Here is a 24,604-nt window from a genome sequence, read left to right on the forward strand (position 1 = left end):
TGACCAGTTTAATAACCAGTCTCTCCCTAATGACCACTCTAAGAACCAGTCTCTCCCTAATGACCAGTTTAATAACCAGTCTCTCCCTAATGACCAGTTTAACAACCAGTCTCTCCCCAATGACCAGTTTAACAACCAGTCTCTCCCTAATGACCAGTTTAACAACCAGTCTCTCCCTAATGACCAGTTTAACAACCAGTCTCTCCCTAATGACCAGTTTAACAACCAGTCTCTCCCTAATGACCAGTTTAACAACCAGTCTCTCCCTAATGACCAGTTTAACAACCAGTCTCTCCCTAATGACCACTCTAATAACCAGTCTCTCCCTAATGACCAGTTTAACAACCAGTCTCTCCCCAATGACCAGTTTAACAACCAGTCTCTCCCTAATGACCAGTTTATCAACCAGTCTCTCCCTAATGACCAGTTTAGTCTCTCCCTAATGACCAGTCTAATGACCAGTCTAATGACCAGTCTAACGAACAGTCTCTCCCTAATGACCAGTTTAATAACCAGTCTCTCCCTAATGACCACTCTAATAACCAGTCTCTCCCTAATGACCAGTTTAACAACCAGTCTCTCCCTAATGACCAGTTTAACAACCAGTCTCTCCCCAATGACCAGTTTAACAACCAGTCTCTCCCTAATGACCAGTTTAACAACCAGTCTCTCCCTAATGACCACTCTAATAACCAGTCTCTCCCTAATGACCAGTTTAACAACCAGTCTCTCCCTAATGACCAGTTTAACAACCAGTCTCTCCCTAATGACCAGTTTAACAACCAGTCTCTCCCTAATGACCAGTTTAACAACCAGTCTCTCCCTAATGACCAGTTTAACAACCAGTCTCTCCCTAATGACCAGTTTAACAACCAGTCTCTCCCTAATGACCAGTTTAACAACCAGTCTCTCCCTAATGACCAGTCTAATAACCAGTCTAATGACCAGTTTAACAACCAGTCTCTTCCTAATGACCAGTTTAACAACCAGTCTCTCCCTAATGACCAGTTTAACAACCAGTCTCTCCCTAATGACCAGTTTAACAACCAGTCTCTCCCTAATGACCAGTTTAACAACCAGTCTCTCCCTAATGACCAGTCTAATAACCAGTCTAATGACCAGTTTAATGACCAGTTTAACAACCAGTCTCTCCCTAATGACCAGTTTAACAACCAGTCTCTCCCTAATGACCACTCTAAGAACCAGTCTCTCCCTAATGACCAGTTTAACAACCAGTCTCTCCCTAATGACCAGTTTAACAACCAGTCTCTCCCTAATGACCAGTTTAACAATCAGTCTCTCCCTAATGACCAGTTTAACAACCAGTCTCTCCATAATGACCAGTCTAATGACCGGTCTAATGACCAGTTTAACGACCAGTCTCTCCCTAATGACCAGTTTAACAACCAGTCTCTCCCTAATGACCAGTCTAATTACCCGTCTCTCTTGGTTTCTATAGCCCATATTTACCACAACACCTCTCCTCTCTCCATGGGTACCAGCATTGAATGCAATACTGCTTGGTGGACAGGGTGTCATTATAAAGCTAAATAGTTTCGTCATAAAATATTAGTCATAATAGTAAACTATTAGTGAATAGTTTAACAGTAAATAGGTTTCTATACAAAATAGTTTAGTGAATTGTTTAATAGAAAATTGTTTAATAGTAAATCATGTAATAGTGAATAGTTTAATAGTAAATCGTTTTCATTAGTAAATTGTTTAATAGTAAATAGTTTAATAGTAAATAGTTTTCATTAGTAAATCGTTTAATAGGAAATAGTTTAATAGTGAATAGTTTCTAAATAAGTCAACGTTCATAAGCAGTTTACGAGCAGACCTTTAAGTAAAGTGTCAACACTGTCTAATCCTTCCACCGCTCCGCTGCCCTGTCAGGTCTGAGGCAGCTAGCTGGACAAGAGAAGAGGTCCTTTCCTGTCTAATCCTTCCACCGCTCTGCTGCCCTGTCAGGTCTGAGGCAGCTAGCTGGACAAGAGAAGAGGTCCTTTCCTGTCTAATCCTTCCACCGCTCTGCTGCCCTGTCAGGTCTGAGGCAGCTAGCTGGACAAGAGAAGAGGTCCTTTCCTGTCTAATCCTTCCACCACTCTGCTGCCCTGTCAGGTCTGAGGCAGCTAGCTGGACAAGAGAAGAGGTCCTTTCCTGTCTAATCCTTCCACCGCTCCGCTGCCCTGTCAGGTCTGAGGCAGCTAGCTGGACAAGAGAAGAGGTCCTTTCCTGTCAAATCCTTCCACCGCTCCGCTGCCCTGTCAGGTCTGAGGCAGCTAGCTGGACAAGAGAAGAGGTCCTTTCCTGTCAAATCCTTCCACCGCTCTGCTGCCCTGTCAGGTCTGAGGCAGCTAGCTGGACAAGAGAAGAGGTCCTTTCCTGTCTAATCCTTCCACCACTCTGCTGCCCTGTCAGGTCTGAGGCAGCTAGCTGGACAAGAGAAGAGGTCCTTTCCTGTCTAATCCTTCCACCACTCCGCTGCCCTGTCAGGTCTGAGGCAGCTAGCTGGACAAGAGAAGAGGTCCTTTCCTGTCTAATCCTTCCACCACTCCGCTGCCCTGTCAGGTCTGAGGCAGCTAGCTGGACAAGAGAAGAGGTCCTTTCCTGTCTAATCCTTCCACCACTCTGCTGCCCTGTCAGGTCTGAGGCAGCTAGCTGGACAAGAGAAGAGGTCCTTTCCTGTCTAATCCTTCCACCGCTCCGCTGCCCTGTCAGGTCTGAGGCAGCTAGCTGGACAAGAGAAGAGGTCCTTTCCTGTCAAATCCTTCCACCACTCCGCTGCCCTGTCAGGTCTGAGGCAGCTAGCTGGACAAGAGAAGAGGTCCTTTCCTGTCTAATCCTTCCACCGCTCTGCTGCCCTGTCAGGTCTGAGGCAGCTAGCTGGACAAGAGAAGAGGTCCTTTCCTGTCTAATCCTTCCACCACTCTGCTGCCCTGTCAGGTCTGAGGCAGCTAGCTGGACAAGAGAAGAGGTCCTTTCCTGTCTAATCCTTCCACCACTCCGCTGCCCTGTCAGGTCTGAGGCAGCTAGCTGGACAAGAGAAGAGGTCCTTTCCTGGCTAACATAGTGGAGGGCTGAAGAACAGTCCCACTGGGCCTCCCTGAACGAGAGTGGTTGCAGTAGCCCCCTGACCCTGCGTGTTAGGGAGGCAACCCAGGCGGAAGACAAGAAAGAAAGACTGACAGAGAGAGAGAGAGAGAGAGAGAGAGAGAGAGAGAGAGAGAGAGAGAGAGAGAATTGAAATTGAATTAAATTGAGAGTGGGAGAGAGACAGAGAATTGAAATGTAATTAAATTGAGAGAGCGAGGGAGAGAGACAGAAACAGAGAGTGACAGAGAGAGACACTGTGAATAGATACCGAATGTCTGCTTGGCTCCAGCAGCTAACCCTCTAAATACTCGGCCAGCTTCTAACAGCAGGTTCCCCCCTTTGACTCACAGAAACACACAGACCCCCACCCCACCAGCACTTGTGTGGGGTTCACAGGTGGTCTCCCTGGAGATGGTTCTGAGCCTTCAGAGGCTGCAGAGTAATAGAGGGTGAAATACTAGCTGGATATAAAGAGGAGATGACAGGTCCAATAGTGTGCTAGAAATGAACTGTCTGGGGACTAGTTGGATATCTTATAGGTTACACTCAATATAGAGGTAATAAGGCATTATTCAATGTATTAAAGGGATAGTGCATTCAAAATATACATGTTACTGTTTTGAATGGACGCCTAGACTTTGTGGTCTATGGACTCAACGTCAGGGATCTAAGATAGCTCACAGCTTAGCATTAGCATAACTCCGTGCAAATCAATGGGAGTGGAACCAGTTAGCAAATACAGAATTATGACAAAATGGTTTCCTCAGATGATATATCTATTGTTGTTTTTTATGAGGATAAGCACCTTAACCCTCTGGGCTGTTGCTTGAATTCACCCCTTCACAATACAACTGAAATCCTTCCTCAGATGATATATCTATTGTTGTTTTTTATGAGCATAAGCACCTTAACCCTTTGGGCTGTTGCTTGAATTCACCCCTTCACAATACAACTGAAATCCTCCCCTACTGATCAAAGACAAGGGATCAAGTTTTTTACCTTGAATCTCCCAAAGACCCGGAGATCCATCTTAAAGGACCGGAGACAGGAGAGGGGGACATAAACAACCCTTCATGTCTCAGGAGTTTGTGAAAAACTCAACCAAAAAAAAGAAATCTCAACCAAACTTGTTGGGATCTACTACTCTGCGACACAGAAAGGTCAACCAGACTTGTTGGGATCTACTACTCTGCGACACAGAAAGGTCAACCAGACTTGTTGGGATCTACTACTCTGCGACACAGAAAGGTCAACCAGACTTGTTGGGATCTACTACTCTGCGACACAGAAAGGTCAACCAGACTTGTTGGGATCTACTACTCTGCGACACAGAAAGGTCAACCAGACTTGTTGGGATCTACTACTCTGCGACACAGAAAGCTCAACCAAACTCATTGGGATCTACTCTGCGACACAGAAAGACGCAGCACTTACAGATCTTATGTTTCCCTTTCATGGGGAATTTCACCAGCAGCTCCTGAGGGTTGGTGCAGACGAAGACGAACGGAGATCCAGACTCCTCGCAGGTCTGAGGAAACTGCAGGAAACACAGAAACAGTCAGAGCACTGCTTTTCCTAAGGACAGACAGGAGTGGTGACACTGGGAGCCGTCATTGCTGTTAGACTGATACATCCTGGTCAGGAAGGACAGAGAACCTACAGGTAGATAGAACCTGTTATTATCAGAGTAATACCATAGACATGAAAGCAATATAACCTGGAATAAAGGGTTTTTAATTGAAGCATGTTTACATGGAATCTCTACATCCCTGTGGAAAGGGTGGCGTAACACCTTATAACTTGTCATGACATTATGAAACAAACACGACACTGAGACACCACAATCAGAGGTTACGCAACATGACATCATCATTCTACATACATCATCATCATTCTACATACATCATCATCATTCTACATACATCATCATCTGTTCTACAAACATCATCATCATTCTACATACATCATCATCTGTTCTACATACATCAGCCTCATTCTACATACATCATCATCTGTTCTACATACATCATCATCTGTTCTACATACATCATCATCATTCTACATACATCATCATCTGTTCTACATACATCATCACCTGTTCTACATACATCATCATCTGTTCTACATACATCATCATCATTCTACATACATCATCATCATTCTCCATACATCATCATCATCATTCTCCATACATCGTCATCATTCTCCATACATCTTCATCTGTTCTACATGATTTTATAAAGACAGTGGTAGAAAGAGGGAGGGTCTGGATGTGGGGGAAAGTAAATCATTGGTAACACTTCGTTATAAGGTTCCATAATAAACCATTTTGAAGGCATTTATAAATTGTGTGTTCACCATGTATTAATCATTACTCTCACATTATTAAACCATTCACTAAATCATTAGTCAATTATTTTTGCAGTCCCTAATCTAAATTGAGTCCTATTAATATTTAAAAAATACTTCATAAATGTTTTGAGTGACCAGTGTAATTTCTCACAAAATGAAGGCCATGTTATTGGTAGCCATTCCAGCAGTACCTGGTCAAAATCAAAAACAAGCACACAACACACGACGTTAAAGGAAATATATATTCATGTCTGAATAACTAGCTTACTAACATTTACATGTGGGAGTAATGATTTATAAATGGTGAGCAAACTGTAAATGCCTTACAAATGGTTTACTATGGACCCTTAAAATGAAGTGTTACCAAATTGGTATCATCATGTTGTAGCTTGTTATTACAGCTGTAATCATCTCTCTACTGTGACAGCTTTATTATTTACAGGCCCTAGCTCCAGACAGTACTGTTGATACATAGATAGGGTGGCAGGTAGCCTAACAGTTAGAGCGTTGGGCCAGAAACCGAAAGGTTGCTGATTCGAAAACCCGAGCCGACAGGGTAAAATGTCTGCCGGTGTGCCCTTGATCAAGGTACTTAAACCTAATTTGCTCCAGGTGCGCCATACTACTATGGAAGACCCTGTAAAACAACACATTTCACTGCACCTGTCAGGCGTATTTGACAATAAAACATGTTTTTTGTTGTTAATTAACACTCCCACTGCAAAGCATGGAGCCCTGGAAAGAAGAAACATCTCTCCCTCCCTCTGATTGGTTGTTCAGGTGACAGTTGGGGGAATTGACTGACACTTTCATGACAAAGGAGTCATCTTTCCAATCTGTCCAGGTGGAGCAGCTCTCAGCTCATCCAATCTCCTCCAGCACGTCTATCAGATAGTGCTGTGATTACATCTCTGCAAAATCAGGAAGCAGCGGCTTTTCATGACGGCTCGCTTCTTTCCTCTACACCCCCTCTGTCTCTCTTAAGAGCAGCCCTGAAGGTTGAGACAAATCCAGGGCTTTTAGGAGAATCGACAAGACAGACAGTTTGTGTGGTTCCTGACAAACTGGGAGAGGTGATGGGGCTGCTTATTACACTTCCCAGTCAACGCTGAACTGACCGGAATAACCACATGTGATGAAACATCATTGAACACCCTCTGAAGCTCAACAGGGATTCCACAGTGGCGGCTTGTTGTAGAACCCGATAGAAAACACACTAGTTGTGATGGTGTTCTGCAGTCCGGCTCTGAATGACACTCTGGTAGTGAAGTGTGAGGTTCAACCTTTGAGTGCTTCTCTGCTAAAGTGGGAGAGTAGCGCCATAAATCTCTCACCAATTTTGCAACATTCTGAGTGGTTACGGGGGTTAGCGGACGCAGGGGTTGTCCACAGAAAAGATGGAAGTCCTATATCATACTGCATAGCTATCCCTCTTCTATCATCTCAGTCAGGGGTAATAGCCCATATCCTAAAGCAAGCATCCCACTACGGCAATTATGAACGTCAGTCTGGAGGAAGAGAGGCCTCCTTGTTCCACTTGGCTATGGAGGAGGTGTTTTTATAAGACCGGTGCAGCCAGTCCATTACAGAAGACGTCAAACGCTTCCCTTACATGTGTTTTCGCCTGCTGTGATGCGTGCTTGAATATTCTCACTTAAAGCTAACTTGGGAGTGTGTAAGCACATTCAGCTTTCAGATGGCAGTAGTAGTATTTTTCCAGGTTTTGAAAGGAAAACAAAATGGTGGTTGTGGTGGTCCGTCTAAATCTAGATGAATTGAGAGTAGATGAATCCAGCTTCTGAGTGAGCTCATGTCAAAAATGCAGCCGGTCGCCCGCTCTTTCATCCTCCATTAGCCAATTAGCATTTAAAGCTGTTGAATCGAGCCGGCTTTGCCTCCCCTCCCCGAGTCTAATTGTTTCCATACCATGCTAATCAAAAAGGCATGAAACATTGGGCCGTAGCAGTGCCGTGGCTCACTCAAACACTCCAAATGCATCAGGCATGATCTAATGAGGTCAAAATACACACGCTAACAAAGGGATACAACTCTGACTCCACAAAAGCCTTCATTGTTCCATATTCCAAAACCTCTCTGATAACGTAGGCCTTGTACACACTGAAGGTTTGACATCATTAAAAGCTTAACATTTTTAGAAAGACATTTTTAGAAAGAAAGTATATTAAAAAAATAGAGTTTTGAGTTTTGTCTAGGTTCTCGAAATCTTCTGTCTCGAATCATGCAAATGTCTTAGACTTAATGAAAATATGAGGGCAGATTGGACCTCAAACTGGTTCAAGTGTTCAATTGCTAGTTTCGTGCTAATTCTCTCACAGTCACAAACACTGGGAAGATGTGTCCAAAATGTGCAACTCTTCCAAAAGTTTGGAGAATTTCCAAATCGTTAGCAAGCGGACACCGGCAGGTTTGACTGCTGCCAATGTTGCTATGGTTTCCCTGACAATGGCAACTCTCTCAGCAATGTCACAGGCACCTTTTTTAGTTTTGCAACGATACCCTCATTAAAAACAGTGTTTTTGGGTGTTCAAGGAGAGGACACAGTGAACTAGCTAGCTCTTCTTTGAGAGTCTTTAGTCTGCTAAGGATTCCGCGGCTCAACGTACTGCAGCTCTTTAATAATAGTTTCTCAGGTGGTGAGTGGTGGGTTAGCCACCTTCCCTACAGTACAGACATTTCAGAAAAGAGAGGCTCTTGAATGAAAACAACCCCCTATAAACACAGTGGGGAAAAAGGAAAGGAAAAAAATGGCTTGCAGCCTCGCCATCCGCCTCAGCCAAGTTAATAAACGGCCCATTCTTTTCAATTTGCTGGGATATTGCCAGCGGGCTGCAACAATAAGCGCCTGTAATAATATGAAATTCACAGAGTCCATTGGAGACCAGAGACATACTCTGCAGGACGGGGATGTTGGCTAGGTGAGGAGGATATTACAGGATCATTCAAGGGGCAGAGAAAGTGCACCAAGGCCCCCCAAAGGCTGCGCCCACCTCTGTCCCCTCACAAAGACACGGGATAGAAGTTGGCCCTCGGCACAGATCTCGGAGCAGTTCACCCTCGTCAAACACAAACCTCAATCACAAGTAGGTAAACTGCTAACGTGACATCAGATCAACAAGTAGGATGAACTCCACCCTGCACGGCCCAAAACTACAGAAAAACACAGCTCTGGGCTTCCAACAGAACAGCAAGAGCCCTATAAGCTGTATGGGTCCATGCTGCTGGTCTATGACTGGTGAACAAGCCAATACTGTTTGCTCTGCCTCCCCCCTCTCACTCTCCCTGGTCCTTTTCAGCTGCTGTCGGCAATTAGGGGAGGCAGAGACAAGCAATCTCCTCTCTCTCTCTTTCTCTGAGGCCAGGCGCTGCGCTGCAGCGGTGGTGGTAATGGGCCTGTGTGGCTGTGGCTTTGGCCCTGCCTGGTCGGGCCCCGCTTGGCTGCACTCAATCTCAGCCCAATAAAAAGGCCTTCATTGGCAGGGAGCTACTGAGCCACTGGAGCAGGGAGCTGTGGAGGAGGCTTTTAACAAAGGGTGGGAAAAGAGGGAGGGTGGGAAGAGAGGGAGAGACAGAGATGGATAGAGACAGAGAGAAGAGGCAGAGAAATCAGAAGAGAAAGATAGAAAGATAGAAACAGAGAGAGACGGAGAGAGACAAAGACAGAAAAAAAAGAGAGAGTGGGTGAAAAACCCTTTGTCAAGGCTGGTTTCACACTGAGAGTAAAGAAACAGATGTACTGGTCTGAGTCCCGTTGATGGGTCATGTGACCTGTGTCTTCACTGTAAACCCACTTCAAGCTAAAATAAATGATAGTGGTGGAGGGTGGCTTTTCAGATCACTGAGCTTCAATATAGTCATTCTTGTTCCACCCATTCATTCTCATCCAGCTGATTGTAGCTTTGTAGCCGTTTGTTCGGACAGCTCCTAGGAAATCTTTTAAAATGTGTTACATTTAATGTTTCTGAACAAATGACAAAGTCAAGGAACGGTGGTAAAACTAGTAAAGAGAAGTATTTGTAGAAGGCAGACATCCTGAAGAACAAAGTGACTGACCACCTTAAGGATTCCATCTTTATAAACCATTTGCTTTAGTAACAGGAAGCACCCAAACAAGTCTGACATTTCCAAGAAGCTGACAACACTCCTTCAGTAGCATAACAACACATGTATGTTGAATGGCTGAACATCTTCATTGCCACAACTTTCACCACAAGAACATGATGAGAAAGTAATCCAAATCAATATGAAACTGCTGTATTACAGACTGTCCTTCAGCCACAGAATCAACCGGTGTCAAGTAGGAGAGTGCACATTAATTATCTAAGAGTGTCCAACACGGACTCATTTTTTACATTATTAATATCCTCAAGCCGAGGAAAGACATCTGTTTATTAGGAGCTCTGAGTCGGCAAGGAGGGTCGTTCAATTATTCCACTGTGTCAGTCCGCTCGACTGCTAAAACACAGCTACATACCCAGGCTAAACATGAGGACTCTTCTTTCCAATATAGCCATACTGGGACCTCTAGTGTTGATTTAAGTTTATCTGAAGAACAAAGACTGTTTTATGGGGATAATTGTGGACTATTTATGTGGACTATTACATAGTCTCTCCTGGCAGACTGACTGTTAGCGCTAACATAAATGGAGTAGCTAGCTAGCGCACGCAAGACTTGGTTTCGAGTTGTAACTATGACACAATTGATAATGAAAGCTAACATTGTCCTCTTTAACTGCTGAACTGAAACAGCTCCCATTCAGCCCAATCAAAGGTCTCCTCTGTCCTCGCACCCCATTGGTGGAACCAGTTTCCCCCTGATGCTAGGACAACAGCCTCCTAGCCACTCTTCTGAAAACATCTGAAACCCTCCTTCTTCAGTATCTTAAATAACACATCTCAGTTTTACCCGAACACCCCCCCCCCATAAAAAAACAACAACATTGCACTTACTTATCCTTCAAGCTCTGACTTTGCTGATAATCTCTTTATTTAAGACAAATGTACTTACTACGACTGTGATGTGGTAGTCTCACCTAGCTATCTTAATATGAATGCCCTAACTGTCAGTCGCTGTGGATAAGAGTGTTTGATAAATGACTAAAATGTATATGTAAAATCATTAGTTACTACATACATTTTTTGACTTATACATTAATGCTATACATACATTTTATACAATTGTTTTTAAGAACATAACTTATGTCTCATGAGCTTAGTTCAACTGTCACACCCCATCAGAACCCAACATATAAACTCCAATGTTTGTTTCTCCAATTTTACATTTCTCCAGGACCATCCCTCAGCTTTTTAACAGAACCACTTTGTTATTGTTTTAATGAAAGATTAAAGCTTTTAAAAGGTCCAATGCAGTTGTTTTTTTTTATTCCATATCAAATCAATTCTGTGTAACAAGAAGCTGAAAAAAGAGCTGCAAAATCTGGACCCCTACAAATCAGCCGGGCTAGACAATCTGGACCCTTTCTTTCTAAAATTATCTGCCGAAATTGATGCCACCCCTATTACTAGTCTGTTCAACCTCTCTTTTGTATCGTCTGAGATTCCCAAAGATTGGAAAGCAGCTGCGGTCATCCCCCTCTTCAAAGGGGGGGACACTCTTGACCCAAACTGCTACAGACCTATAGCTATCCTACCATGCCTTTCTAAGGTCTTCGAAAGCCAAGTCAACAAACAGATTACTGACCATTTCGAATCTCACCATACCTTCTCTGCTATGCAATCTGGTTTCAGAGCTGGTCATGGGTGCACCTCAGCCACGCTCAAGGTCCTAAACGATATCTTAACCGCCATCGATAAGAAACATTACTGTGCAGCCGTGTTCATTGATCTGGCCAAGGCTTTCGACTCTGTCAATCACCACATCCTCATCGGCAGACTAGATTACTGCACCTGTACAAGGCCCACCTATATTTTAGCCCAAACAACTACCTCTTTTCCTACTGTATTTAATTTATTTATTTTGCTCCTTTGCACCCCATTATTTTTATTTCTACTTTGCACATTCTTCCATTGCAAATCTACCATTCCAGTGTTTTACTTGCTATATTGTATTTACTTTGCCAACATGCCCTTTTTTTGCCTTTACCTCCCTTATCTCACCTCATTTGCTCACATCGTATATAGACTTATTTATACTGTAATATTGACTGTATGTTTGTTTTACTCCATGTGTAACTCTGTGTCGTTGTATGTGTCGAACTGCTTTGCTTTATCCTGGCCAGGTCGCAATTGTAAATGAGAACTTGTTCTCAACTTGCCTACCTGGTTAAATAAAGCTGAAATAAAATAAATAAATAAATAAAATAAACAATTAAGTACATTACTGTGATCGTTTTCAATTAAAATGGTGAAAAAAAAGCAGAAATAACTTCTTAGCAAAGATTGCTCAAGCAATAATTTATCTAGAACTGTCTGTCAGTGTTTTGAGAGGGGAGGGGAAAAGTGAAAACTAGCTGCTATTGGCAGGGAGGTCTGGAACTCTCGTATTGGTCTATTAACTCATTTACTGCCTGGTGATGTCACCAGTCAGGCCAAAACGCCATCCCACATAAACAGGCTGACATTTTAGGCGGTCTTTTCAAACCGCTTACAATAAAAGCACATTATCATCATTTTCAAAATGTTACAGTAATATCCCAACTCCGTGTGGACAACTATATAAAACACAAGAACATTTCATTTATTTTTTGACTGCACTGGGACTTTAAAGCTCCTGCAGTTTGACAAGTGGGTCGGAGCATCATGGTTTATTTATTTTACCTCAGGGCTCCACAAACATGACGATTCAAATCGCAGAGAGCCTCAGTGAAGAGCTAGCAAGAGACACATTAGCAAATTAGCTTTAGTGATGACAGGTGTAATGAAGTCATGTGTTTGCACAGGAAGATTTACACCAGTTGCCTCGCATAGCGAAGTCCCATTTTCCCAGCCCTGTTTATGACTTCACCTCCTGTGGTGGGTCTCGAACGGCAAGAAAACAGGACGGCCTCACAACACCCACAGTGTTTTTAGACTCAACAACTTTTCCCACTGTTGGAACGTTCCTGGCATTGGGTCTGATCTACAGTATAAGCCTACAGTTACCTCTCTGTCTGAAGTCTACTAGGTTCTGACAGAGAAGGAAAATACCGTGTTTAACCTGCTATGTGTCGAATATTTGTAAAATCGACATCTCTTCTTTTGACTATTTAGGGAATAACGATGCACTTGAGAAACGTGTCTCTGTAAACTTATACCAAACATCTAAATAGCACTTGACAAAAAGTTACCAAACAGCACTTGACAAAAAGTTACCAAACAGCACTTGACAAAAAGTTACCAAACAGCACTTGGACAAAAATGCTAGAGGAAAAATAGAACTACAGTGTAATAATAATAATACACCTTAAATCATGGAATCATTGCACCTACATGTGTTGAATGTACATTTGAGTTAGTGGGCAGACTATTGTACATGTGTTGAATGTACATTTGTGTTAGTGGGCAGACTATTGTACATGTGTTGAATGTACATTTGTGTTAGTGGGCAGACTATTGTACATGTGTTGAATGTACATTTGATGTGTTAGTGGGCAGACTATTGTACATGTGTTGAATGTACATTTGTGTTAGTGGGCAGACTATTGTACATGTGTTGAATGTACATTTGATGTGTTAGTGGGCAGACTATTGTACATGTGTTGAATGTACATTTGATGTGTTAGTGGGCAGACTATTGTACATGTGTTGAATGTACATTTGATGTGTTAGTGGGCAGACTATTGTACATGTGTTGAATGTACATTTGATGTGTTAGTGGGCAGACAATTGTACATGTGTTGAATGTACATTTGATGTGTTAGTGGGCAGACTATTGTACATGTGTTGAATGTACATTTGATGTGTTAGTGGGCAGACTATTGTACATGTGTTGAATGTACATTTGATGTGTTAGTGGGCAGACTATTGTACATGTGTTGAATGTACATTTGATGTGTTAGTGGGCAGACTATTGTACATGTGTTGAATGTACATTTGATGTGTTAGTGGGCAGACTATTGTACATGTGTTGAATGTACATTTGATGTGTTAGTGGGCAGACTATTGTACATGTGTTGAATGTACATTTGAGTTAGTGGGCAGACAATTGTACATGTGTTGAATGTACATTTGATGTGTTAGTGGGCAGACTATTGTACATGTGTTGAATGTACATTTGTGTTAGTGGGCAGACTATTGTACATGTGCACTGCATGAATGTACATTTGTGTTAGTGGGCAGACTCTTTAATGTACATTTGATGTTAGTGGGCAGAGCATGTGCACGGACTTTACCCAACTTCACACACACACGTGAATTCCCCCAGGGACAATTACCATGTCTGCTTTCAAAACCAGACTTCAAAGAACTCCAGGGAATCTTAAGCATTAAAACTTGTTATTTTCCTCCACAATCTCCCTTTATCCCCATCACAAATCCACCTCCTTTAGTGGCAATACTGTCAGCGAAATGGATTGGATTTCAGTCAGCTAACAAACCGTTTCATGGCTACATTTTGATTTGATAATAGGGAAATGGAGATAGAGAGGGAGTTTATGAACGAGTCTCTCTCCTGAGGTGAGTGTTAGCTTTGATAGTGGGCCAAAGGAAAAGAGTCCCCCATCTGTGTTCACTCAGCCCCTGTGGGAAGTGGTTGGCTCTTGGTCTCTCTGTCCTGGCTGCTTGCTCACAAATGGAAGAAAAGATGTGAATCAATACATGTGAAAATACAAGAACACCTATCCCATAGTTAAAATAATATTGTACTGTGGCACTAGTAATAATGTTAAGTTACAATATATTTTCTATTAATTTTATTGTTATGGAAAAAGAGAAAAAATATATACTAAGTGTCCAGGTTACATAGAGCCTCTTGGTTTGACAGAGCTCTTCCCACAGGCTGTTATTGGAGTGGAGGTGGTACAGGAGAAGCTGTGTTGGAGTGGAGGTGGTACAGGAGAAGCTGTGTTGGAGTGGAGGTGGTACAGGAGAAGCTGTGTTGGAGTGGAGGTGGTACAGGAGAAGCTGTGTTGGAGTGGAGGTGGTACAGGAGAAGCTGTGTTGGAGTGGAGGTGGTACAGGAGAAGCTGTGTTGGAGTGGAGGTGGTACAGGAGAAGCTGTGTTGGAGTGGAGGTGGTACAGGAGAAGCTGTGTTGGAGTGGAGGTGGTACAGGAGAAGCTGTGTTGGAGTGGAGGTGGTACAGGAGAAGCTGTGTTGGAGTGGAGGTGGTACAGGAGAAGCTGTGTTGGAGTGGAGGTGGTACAGGAGAAGCTGTGTTGGAGTGGAGGTGGTACAGGAGAAGCTGTGTTGGAGTGGAGGTGGTACAGGAGAAGCTGTGTTGGAGTGGAGGTGGTACAGGAGAAGCTGTGTTGGAGTGGAGGTGGTACAGGAGAAGCTGTGTTGGAGTGGAGGTGGTACAGGAGAAGCTGTGTTGGAGTGGAGGTGGTACAGGAGAAGCTGTGTTGGAGTGGAGGTGGTACAGGAGAAGCTGTGTTGGAGTGGAGGTGGTACAGGAGAAGCTGTGTTGGAGTGGAGGTGGTACAGGAGAAGCTGTGTTGGAGTGGAGGTGGTACAGGAGAAGCTGTGTTGGAGTGGAGGTGGTACAGGAGAAGCTGTGTTGGAGTGGAGGTGGTACAGGAGAAGCTGTGTTGGAGTGGAGGTGGTACAGGAGAAGCTGTGTTGGAGTGGAGGTGGTACAGGAGAGGCTGTGTTGGAGTGGAGGTGGTACAGGAGAGGCTGTGTTGGAGTGGAGGTGGTACAGGAGAAGCTGTGTTGGAGTGGAGGTGGTACAGGAGAAGCTGTGTTGGAGTGGAGGTGGTACAGGAGAAGCTGTGTTGGAGTGGAGGTGGTACAGGAGAAGCTGTGTTGGAGTGGAGGTGGTACAGGAGAAGCTGTGTTGGAGTGGAGGTGGTACAGGAGATGCTGTGTTGGAGTGGAGGTGGTACAGGAGAGGCTGTGTTGGAGTGGAGGTGGTACAGGAGAGGCTGTGTTGGAGTGGAGGTGGTACAGGAGAGGCTGTGTTGGAGTGGAGGTGGTACAGGAGAGGCTGTGTTGGAGTGGAGGTGGTACAGGAGAGGCTGTGTTGGAGTGGAGGTGGTACAGGAGAGGCTGTGTTGGAGTGGAGGTGGTACAGGAGAAGCTGTGTTGGAGTGGAGGTGGTACAGGAGAGGCTGTGTTGGAGTGGAGGTGGTACAGGAGAGGCTGTGTTGGAGTGGAGGTGGTACAGGAGAGGCTGTGTTGGAGTGGAGGTGGTACAGGAGAGGCTGTGTTGGAGTGGAGGTGGTACAGGAGAGGCTGTGTTGGAGTGGAGGTGGTACAGGAGAGGCTGTGTTGGAGTGGAGGTGGTACAGGAGAGCTGTGTTGGAGTGGAGGTGGTACAGGAGAGGCTGTGTTGGAGTGGAGGTGGTACAGGAGAGGCTGTGTTGGAGTGGAGGTGGTACAGGAGAAGCTGTGTTGGAGTGGAGGTGGTACAGGAGAAGCTGTGTTGGAGTGGAGGTGGTACAGGAGAGGCTGTGTTGGAGTGGAGATGGTACAGGAGAAGCTGTGTTGGAGTGGAGGTGGTACAGGAGAGGCTGTGTTGGAGTGGAGATGGTACAGGAGATGCTGTGTTGGAGTGGAGGTGGTACAGGAGAGGCTGTGTTGGAGTGGAGGTGGTACAGGAGAGGCTGTGTTGGAGTGGAGTTGGTACAGGAGATGCTGTGTTGGAGTGGAGGTGGTACAGGAGAGGCTGTGTTGGAGTGGAGGTGGTACAGGAGAGGCTGTGTTGGAGTGGAGGTGGTACAGGAGAGGCTGTGTTGGAGTGGAGGTGGTACAGGAGAGGCTGTGTTGGAGTGGAGGTGGTACAGGAGAGGCTGTGTTGGAGTGGAGGTGGTACAGGAGAGGCTGTGTTGGAGTGGAGGTGGTACAGGAGAGGCTGTGTTGGAGTGGAGGTGGTACAGGAGAGGCTGTGTTGGAGTGGAGGTGGACAGGAGAGGCTGGTACAGGAGAGGCTGTGTTGGAGTGGAGGTGGTACAGGAGAAGCTGTGTTGGAGTGGAGGTGGTACAGGAGAAGCTGTGTTGGAGTGGAGGTGGTACAGGAGAAGCTGTGTTGGAGTGGAGGTGGTACAGGAGAAGCTGTCTGGTCATCAAGCCTCAGATTGTGACACACACAGGGCGAGAGAGGAGGATGACTGGAGGAGGACGAGGCAGCGGGGCATCCTCTCCTCCTTTTCCCTCCCTCGCTCTCATCTGTCACCGGGAGGAAGTTGCTGAGCAGACAAACCTTCGCCTGAGGAGCACAATTGAGTTTGTAATCTCTTGACCCTGCAGCAGCGGTACAGCCAGCTCCCTCCCTCCCTGCCTCCCTCCCTCATGAAGACAGATGCCTGTAGCGGTGATGCTGCTTAGCTGGAGGTCTGACAAGGTGATGCCTCCTGCTCCATTAGACACACACATGGACATTATATATACAGACACGTGTGCGCGCGCACCGCCATGTGCCAAAACACACACACACCTCACGTGTACACACACACACACACACACACACACACACACACACACTGTGACACACACACCCATGGAACGCTGACACAAACAAAGGAGCTGTGTCAGACAGATGTACAGCACAGCCTGTCTAGCCCTGTCCTCTGAGCTGAAATGATGTCGTGACACACCCATGGAACGCTGACACAAACAAAGGAGCTAAATGTCAGACAGATGTAAGACTGGGGGCCTGATCCTGTGACACGAGAACAAGCAGCAGCCTGGGTGACAGGACCAGCCTGGGTGACAGGACCAGCCTGGGTGACAGGACCAGCCTGGGTGACAGGACCAGCCTACCAGCCTGGGCGACAGGACCAGCCTACCAGCCTGGGCGACAGGACCAGCCTGGGCGACAGGACCAGCATGGGCGACAGGACCAGCCTGGGCGACAAGACCAGCCTGGGCGACAAGACCAGCCTGGGCGACAGGACCAGCCTGGGCGACAGGACCAGTCTGGGTGACAGGACCAGCCTACCAGTGAATACAATAAACCAGCTCAAAAAGCTCCAGGCATGGCGGCTATTTTTTATCATTCCAACATTCTGCAATGGCAGCACCTCCACATAAGCATACCTACCGTAATCCTCCACTGTCCCAGCAAGAAAGATGGACGTCCTCCAGACCATGCCAAACACTTGCCGACTACACCACAATTTGGCCAAGTCGAGAAACAGCCCCTAGCAGAGGCATTAGGCCAAGTCTAGAAACAGCCCCTAACAGAGGCATTAGGTCAACTCTCGAAACAGCCCCCAACAGAGGCATTAGGCCAACTCTAGAAACAGCCCCTAACAGAGGCATTAGGCCAACTCTAGAAACATCCCCTAACAGAGGCATTAGGCCAAGTCTAGAAACAGCCCCTAACAGAGGCATTAGGTCAACTCTCGAAACAGCCCCCAACAGAGGCATTAGGCCAACTCTAGAAACAGCCCCTAACAGAGGCATTAGGCCAACTCTAGAAACAGCCCCTAACAGAGGCATTAGGTCAACTCTAGAAACAGCCCCCAACAGAGGCATTAGGCCAACTCTAGAAACAGCCCCTAACAGAGGCATTAGGCCAACTCTAGAAACAGCCCCTAACAGAGGCATTAGGTCAACTCTCGAAACAGCCCCCAACAGAGGCATTAGGCCAACTCTAGAAACAGCCCCTAACAGTGGCATTAGGCCAACTCTAGAAACAGCCCCTAGCAGAGGCATTAGGCCAAGTCTAGAAACAGCCCCTAGCAGAGGCATTAGGCCAAGTCTAGAAACAGCCCCTAACAGAGGCATTAGGCCAAGTCTAGAAACAGCCCCTAACAGAGGCATTAGGCCAACTCTAGAAACATCCCCTAACAGAGGCATTAGGCCAACTCTAGAAACAGCCCCTAACAGAGGCATTAGGCCAACTCTAGAAACAGCCCCTAACAGAGGCATTAGGTCAACTCTCGAAACAGCCCCCAACAGAGGCATTAGGCCAACTCTAGAAACAGCCCCTAACAGTGGCATTAGGCCAACTCTAGAAACAGCCCCTAGCAGAGGCATTAGGCCAAGTCTAGAAACAGCCCCTAGCAGAGGCATTAGGCCAAGTCTAGAAACAGCCCCTAACAGAGGCATTAGGCCAACTCTAAACAGCCCCTAACAGAAACAGCCCCTAACAGAGGCATTAGGCCAACTCTAGAAACAGCCCTAACAGAGGCATTAGGCCAACTCTAGAAACAGCCCCTAACAGAGGCATTAGGTCAACTCTCGAAACAGCCCCCAACAGAGGCATTAGGCCAACTCTAGAAACAGCCCCTAACAGAGGCATTAGGCCAACTCTAGAAACATCCCTAACAGAGGCATTAGGCCAAGTCTAGAAACAGCCCCTAACAGAGGCATTAGGCCAACTCTAGAAACAGCCCCTAACAGAGGCATTAGGCCAACTCTAGAAACATCCCTAACAGAGGCATTAGGCCAAGTCTAGAAACAGCCCCTAACAGAGGCATTAGGCCAACTCTAGAAACAGCCCCTAACAGAGGCATTAGGCCAACTCTAGAAACAGCCCCTAACAGAGGCATTAGGCCAACTCTAGAAACAACCCCTAACAGAGGCATTAGGCCAACTCTAGAAACAGCCCCTAACAGAGGCATTAGGCCAAGTCTAGAAACAGCCCCTAACAGAAGCATTATGCATTTGTGTATGATCTGAGAAGATTGGATGGGGGTTAGCTATATAGCGGAAGTTGCACTTAGTTTATCAGAGGGCAAGGTGGACCCAACTACCATATTGCTTATATCTATCCAATTATTTTCAGATGTACAGTAAGTGTCTAGTTGGTGGAGGCTCGGGGTTGTTTCTGGACTGGGTCAGGGACCATTCCTTTCCCAACTCCAAGCAGAAAACTGGCAAAGACGTAGGCCTCACAGGGAGACATTTTTGGGGCATCCATTGTGAACACCAGACGTGGAGACTGAAAACAATGGCAACTGTCTCTTTGCTTCTTTGAAGCTTATTAGAGAGAAAGGGAACATTGATTTCTGGGAAGGCACGGAGATTGTGTTGTTAAATTAAATGGAGGTGTTAGATTTTTGTAACAATGATATCCTAAAAACTCAGAAAGCTATTAGTCCAGGCATTTCTTCAACAACTGAGTAAACAGTGGACTAAAATCCTTACTGGGATGAGTATACAGAATAAAATAACTAAAGATATGATACTTTGGTAAGATGAATCAAAAGGTTCTAATTGCTTTTATCATTGTAATATATTACCAGTCAAGTAGAATGACAAAGTGATAGTTCAGCTTCCATCACAATTGGACTATACTCAGAATCAAAGGCGACAAATGTACTGACTGTCAGAGGACCTAATTAGTTTCTTTGAATCTGTTGAACATCTAAATCCATAATCTATCTTGGAATTCAATTACTTCTCTTTTATTGTGTATAATAGTCTTCAGCATTCTAAGACTGAGCTTTTAAAACATCAAAGACAACTCATTTGATGTGACGGTTTTGGATATCTGTGGTAGGAAGGACACAGTGAGCAAAATCCATCAATGACTATTAGTCTGGTTCAGCGCACTAACAAACAAAAACCGAACAGAACTGGGCATATGACCAAACACTAACTGACTTTCCTCCCTGAAACTGAAAGGCGTGTAATTTAGTGGTTCTGAAAACACTAGTGAAACTATAAGAAGTGTAACCATTTAGTCCAGCAGATGGACATATGTATTGTTCCTGGTGTTGTAGACCTGTGGCTGGCTGGGCTGCCTGGCTGGCTGGCTGGGCTGGGCTGCCTGGCTGGCTGGCTGGCTGGGCTGGGCTGGGCTGCCTGGCTGGCTGGGCTGGGCTGCCTGGCTGGCTGGCTGGGCTGCCTGGCTGGCTGGCTGGCTGGCTGGGCTGCCTGGCTGGCTGGGCTGCCTGGCTGGGCTGGCTGGCTGGTTGTCATTCAGAGCCTGGGGACTGGGGCTGAATACATTCCACACCACCACTGCAGAATCACATGTTGTCTGACCTCTCTCTGCCATGGCAAACTGCCTAGCATGGAAACAGAACGGAGGGAGGAGGTGTGTGTGTGTCTGTTTGTGTGCGCGTGTGGCTACAAATTGGGGTGAGTGTTCAAAGCCTCTCCCTCACGCGCCCACGCACGTGGAGACACACATACAAAAGATAATGAAGCCTGTTCCTAGTGAAATTTAATTCTTAACAACCACATCCACCTTCACAGCCGCGACAGGAAAAACAATATTTTCCGGGGGCTGATAAAGGAGAAGACAGGGAAAGACAATATGTTCCGGGGGCTGATAAAGGAGAAGACAGGGAAAGACAATATGTTCCGGGGGCTGATAAAGGAGAAGACAGGGAAAGACAATATGTTCCTGGGCTGATAAAGGAGAAGACAGGGAAAGACAATATGTTCCTGGGCTGATAAAGGAGAAGACAGGGAAAGACAGTATGTTCCGGGGGCTGATAAAGGAGAAGACAGGGAAAGACAGTATGTTCCTGGGGCTGATAAAGGAGAAGACAGGGAAAGACAATATGTTCCTGGGGCTGATAAAGGAGAAGACAGGGAAAAACAATATTTTCCGGGGGCTGATCAAGGAGAAGACAGGGAAAAACAATATGTTCCGGGGGCTGATAAAGGAGAAGACAGGGAAAGACAATATGTTCCGGGGGCTGATAAAGGAGAAGACAGGGAAAGACAATATGTTCCGGGGGCTGATAAAGGAGAAGACAGGGAAAGACAATATGTTCCGGGGGCTGATAAAGGAGAAGACAGGGCAAGACAGTATGTTCCGGGGGCTGATAAAGGAGAAGACAGGGCAAGACAGTATGTTCCTGGGGCTGATAAAGGAGAAGACAGGGAAAAACAATATTTTCCGGGGGCTGATCAAGGAGAAGACAGGGAAAAACAATATTTTCCGGGGGCTGATCAAGGAGAAGACAGGGAAAAACAATATTTTCCGGGGGCTGATCAAGGAGAAGACAGGGAAAGACAATATGTTCCGGGGGCTGATAAAGGAGAAGACAGGGAAAGACAATATGTTCCGGGGGCTGATAAAGGAGAAGACAGGGAAAGACAATATGTTCCGGGGGCTGATAAAGGAGAAGACAGGGAAAGACAATATGTTCCTGGGCTGATAAAGGAGAAGACAGGGAAAGACAATATGTTCCTGGGCTGATAAAGGAGAAGACAGGGAAAGACAATATGTTCCTGGGCTGATAAAGGAGAAGACAGGGAAAGACAATATGTTCCTGGGGCTGATAAAGGAGAAGACAGGGAAAGACAGTATGTTCCTGGGGCTGATAAAGGAGAAGACAGGGAAAGACAGTATGTTCCTGGGCTGATAAAGGAGAAGACAGGGAAAGACAGTATGTTCCTGGGCTGATAAAGGAGAAGACAGGGAAAGACAGTATGTTCCTGGGGCTGATAAAGGAGAAGACAGGGAAAGACAGTATGTTCCTGGGGCTGATAAAGGAGAAGACAGGGAAAGACAATATGTTCCTGGGCTGATAAAGGAGAAGACAGGGAAAGACAATATGTTCCGGGGGCTGATAAAGGAGAAGACAGGGAAAGACAGTATGTTCCTGGGCTGATAAAGGAGAAGACAGGGAAAGACAGTATGTTCCCGGGGCTGATAAAGGAGAAGACAGGGAAAGACAGTATGTTCCCGGGGCTGATAAAGGAGAAGACAGGGAAAGACAGTATGTTCCTGGGGCTGATAAAGGAGAAGACAGGGAAAGACAATATGTTCCGGGGGCTGATAAAGGAGAAGACAGGGAAAGACAGTATGTTCCTGGGGCTGATAAAGGAGAAGACAGGGAAAGACAGTATGTTCCGGGGGCTGATAAAGGAGAAGACAGGGAAAGACAATATGTTCCTGGGGCTGATAAAGGAGAAGACAGGGAAAGACAGTATGTTCCTGGGGCTGATAAAGGAGAAGACAGGGAAAGACAGTATGTTCCTGGGCTGATAAAGGAGAAGACAGGGAAAGACAATATGTTCCTGGGGCTGATAAAGGAGAAGACAGGGAAAGACAGTATGTTCCCGGGGCTGATAAAGGAGAAGACAGGGAAAGACAGTATGTTCCTGGGGCTGATAAAGGAGAAGACAGGGAAAGACAGTATGTTCCTGGGGCTGATAAAGGAGAAGACAGGGAAAGACAGTATGTTCCTGGGGCTGATCAAGGAGAAGACAGGGAAAGACAGTATGTTCCTGGGCTGATAAAGGAGAAGACAGGGAAAGACTGCGGGCGGCTGAAGATTCGCACGTTACAGAAACAGAGAAGGGGAAAAAAATAGGATAGTATTACTTTAACCTGTCTCCTATATATCCACTGTGTGTGTGTGTGTGTGTGTGTGTGTGTGAGGAAGGCTTTTCAGCATATAAATATTGCATTACCGCACAAGGAAACGTAGGCATCAGTTGTGGACGCACTAACAAGAAGAGGAGAGCAACTGTGGAGTTCGGCCCTGGAAACACTATAGGACACAGACACTGGAGATCAGTCCTGGAAACGCTATAGAACACAGACACTCTGGAGGTCAGCCCTGGAAACGCTATGGGACACAGACACTGGAGATCAGCCCTGGAAACGCTATAGGACACAGACACTGGAGATCAGTCCTGGAAACGCTATAGAACACAGACACTCTGGAGGTCAGCCCTGGAAACGCTATAGGACATAGACACTGGAGATCAGCCCTGGAAACGCTATAGGACACAGACACTGGAGATCAGTCCTGGAAACGCTATAGAACACAGACACTCTGGAGGTCAGCCCTGGAAACGCTATAGGACACAGACACTGGAGATCAGCCCTGGAAACGCTATAGGACACAGACACTGGAGATCAGTCCTGGAAACGCTATAGAACACAGACACTCTGGAGGTCAGCCCTGGAAACGCTATAGGACATAGACACTCTGGAGATCAGCCCTGGAAACACTACAGGACACAGACACTGTAGGACACAGACACTATAGGACACAGACACTATAGGACACAGACACTATAGGACACAGACACTATAGGACACAGACACTCTGGATATCAGCCCTGGAAACACTGTAGGACACAGACACTATAGGACACAGACACTCTGGATATCAGCCCTGGAAACACTGTAGGACACAGACACTATAGGACACAGACACTCTGGAGATAAAGCCCTGGAAACACTGTAGGACACAGACACTCTGGAGATCAGCCCAGGAAACGCTATAGGACACAGACAGGAAAATCCCAAATGGAGACCAATTGTTGTTCTCACTACTTATAATAAGTCATAACAACAACTATAAAATAATGAACAGCCCTGATGAAAGCTACATGACTTGTGGTTATACCGACTAACCTAATGACACGCTAGGTAGCTATTCACATTGTAACATATGAATGTCTGAATACTTAGATCTTCTTATGATACAATAGCAACTTAAAGACAAACGCACACTATTTCTTCCTCACACACTCATTACACATCGTACAAACACCCTGTGGAACCTCTGCTGAAACACAAATTGCAAGTCCACATGACCCGGCCCGTGGTCAGTCAATAGAGATCAATAGAGCACTCAGCTCCACTAAAAGGAGAAATAGGAGCTTGCTTTGTCTCTACATATATCTCCTTTAACAATGCCAGATTAGACTACCTGCCCTGCGGTCACTAACCCAGCGCTAAGGCAGGCTAAGCTAGTGAACTGTGTGAAAAATCTGGCTCTTATTAAGAGCTTGGATTGATCCAATGTATTTGGCGGGGTAGATTGTGGGTGTGCGGTTTGGGGCTTGGGGTGTCCTAGGCTATGAATTAGCAGTGACTCTGAAAACACACACATGACATAGATCATTTACGCATAGTGAATGTAGATGTGGGACATTATGTTAAAAACTACTTTGTCTAAATAACTTGATGTGATTCTAAAAATACTGTATTTGTGAGCAACTGTGGGGTGAATATATTTTTGAAGTGGAATGAAATTGTTTAGCCAATACATCAGTCATCTCTCCATCACTAGTTCTTTCTATATACTGGGGATACATACAGTATTATAAACTGGGAGGTTAGAGCCCTGAATGGCTGACAGCCGTGGTATATCAGACCATATACCACGGGT

General features: G+C 45.7%; 1 protein-coding gene and 1 long non-coding RNA gene across 3 annotated transcripts in view; one reads left to right on the forward strand and one right to left on the reverse strand.

The window, feature by feature from the left end:
- Nucleotides 1-24,604, forward strand: part of LOC135556013 (uncharacterized) — a 65,279-nt gene that overhangs the window by 39,240 nt on the left and 1,435 nt on the right. The gene's annotated exons all lie outside the window — the stretch shown is intronic.
- The window catches only part of trip4 (thyroid hormone receptor interactor 4), an 84,988-nt gene that overhangs the window by 38,842 nt on the left and 21,542 nt on the right, over nt 1-24,604 (reverse strand). For both annotated transcript variants that reach the window (XM_064988848.1, XM_064988864.1), the window contains one exon: nt 4,531-4,633. In XM_064988848.1, coding sequence (XP_064844920.1) covers nt 4,531-4,633 — 103 coding nt within the window. The remainder of the gene's footprint in view (nt 1-4,530; nt 4,634-24,604) is intronic.

Source organism: Oncorhynchus masou, chromosome 2 (assembly GCF_036934945.1).
Source record: "Oncorhynchus masou masou isolate Uvic2021 chromosome 2, UVic_Omas_1.1, whole genome shotgun sequence".
Classification (NCBI taxonomy): Eukaryota; Metazoa; Chordata; class Actinopteri; order Salmoniformes; family Salmonidae; genus Oncorhynchus; species Oncorhynchus masou.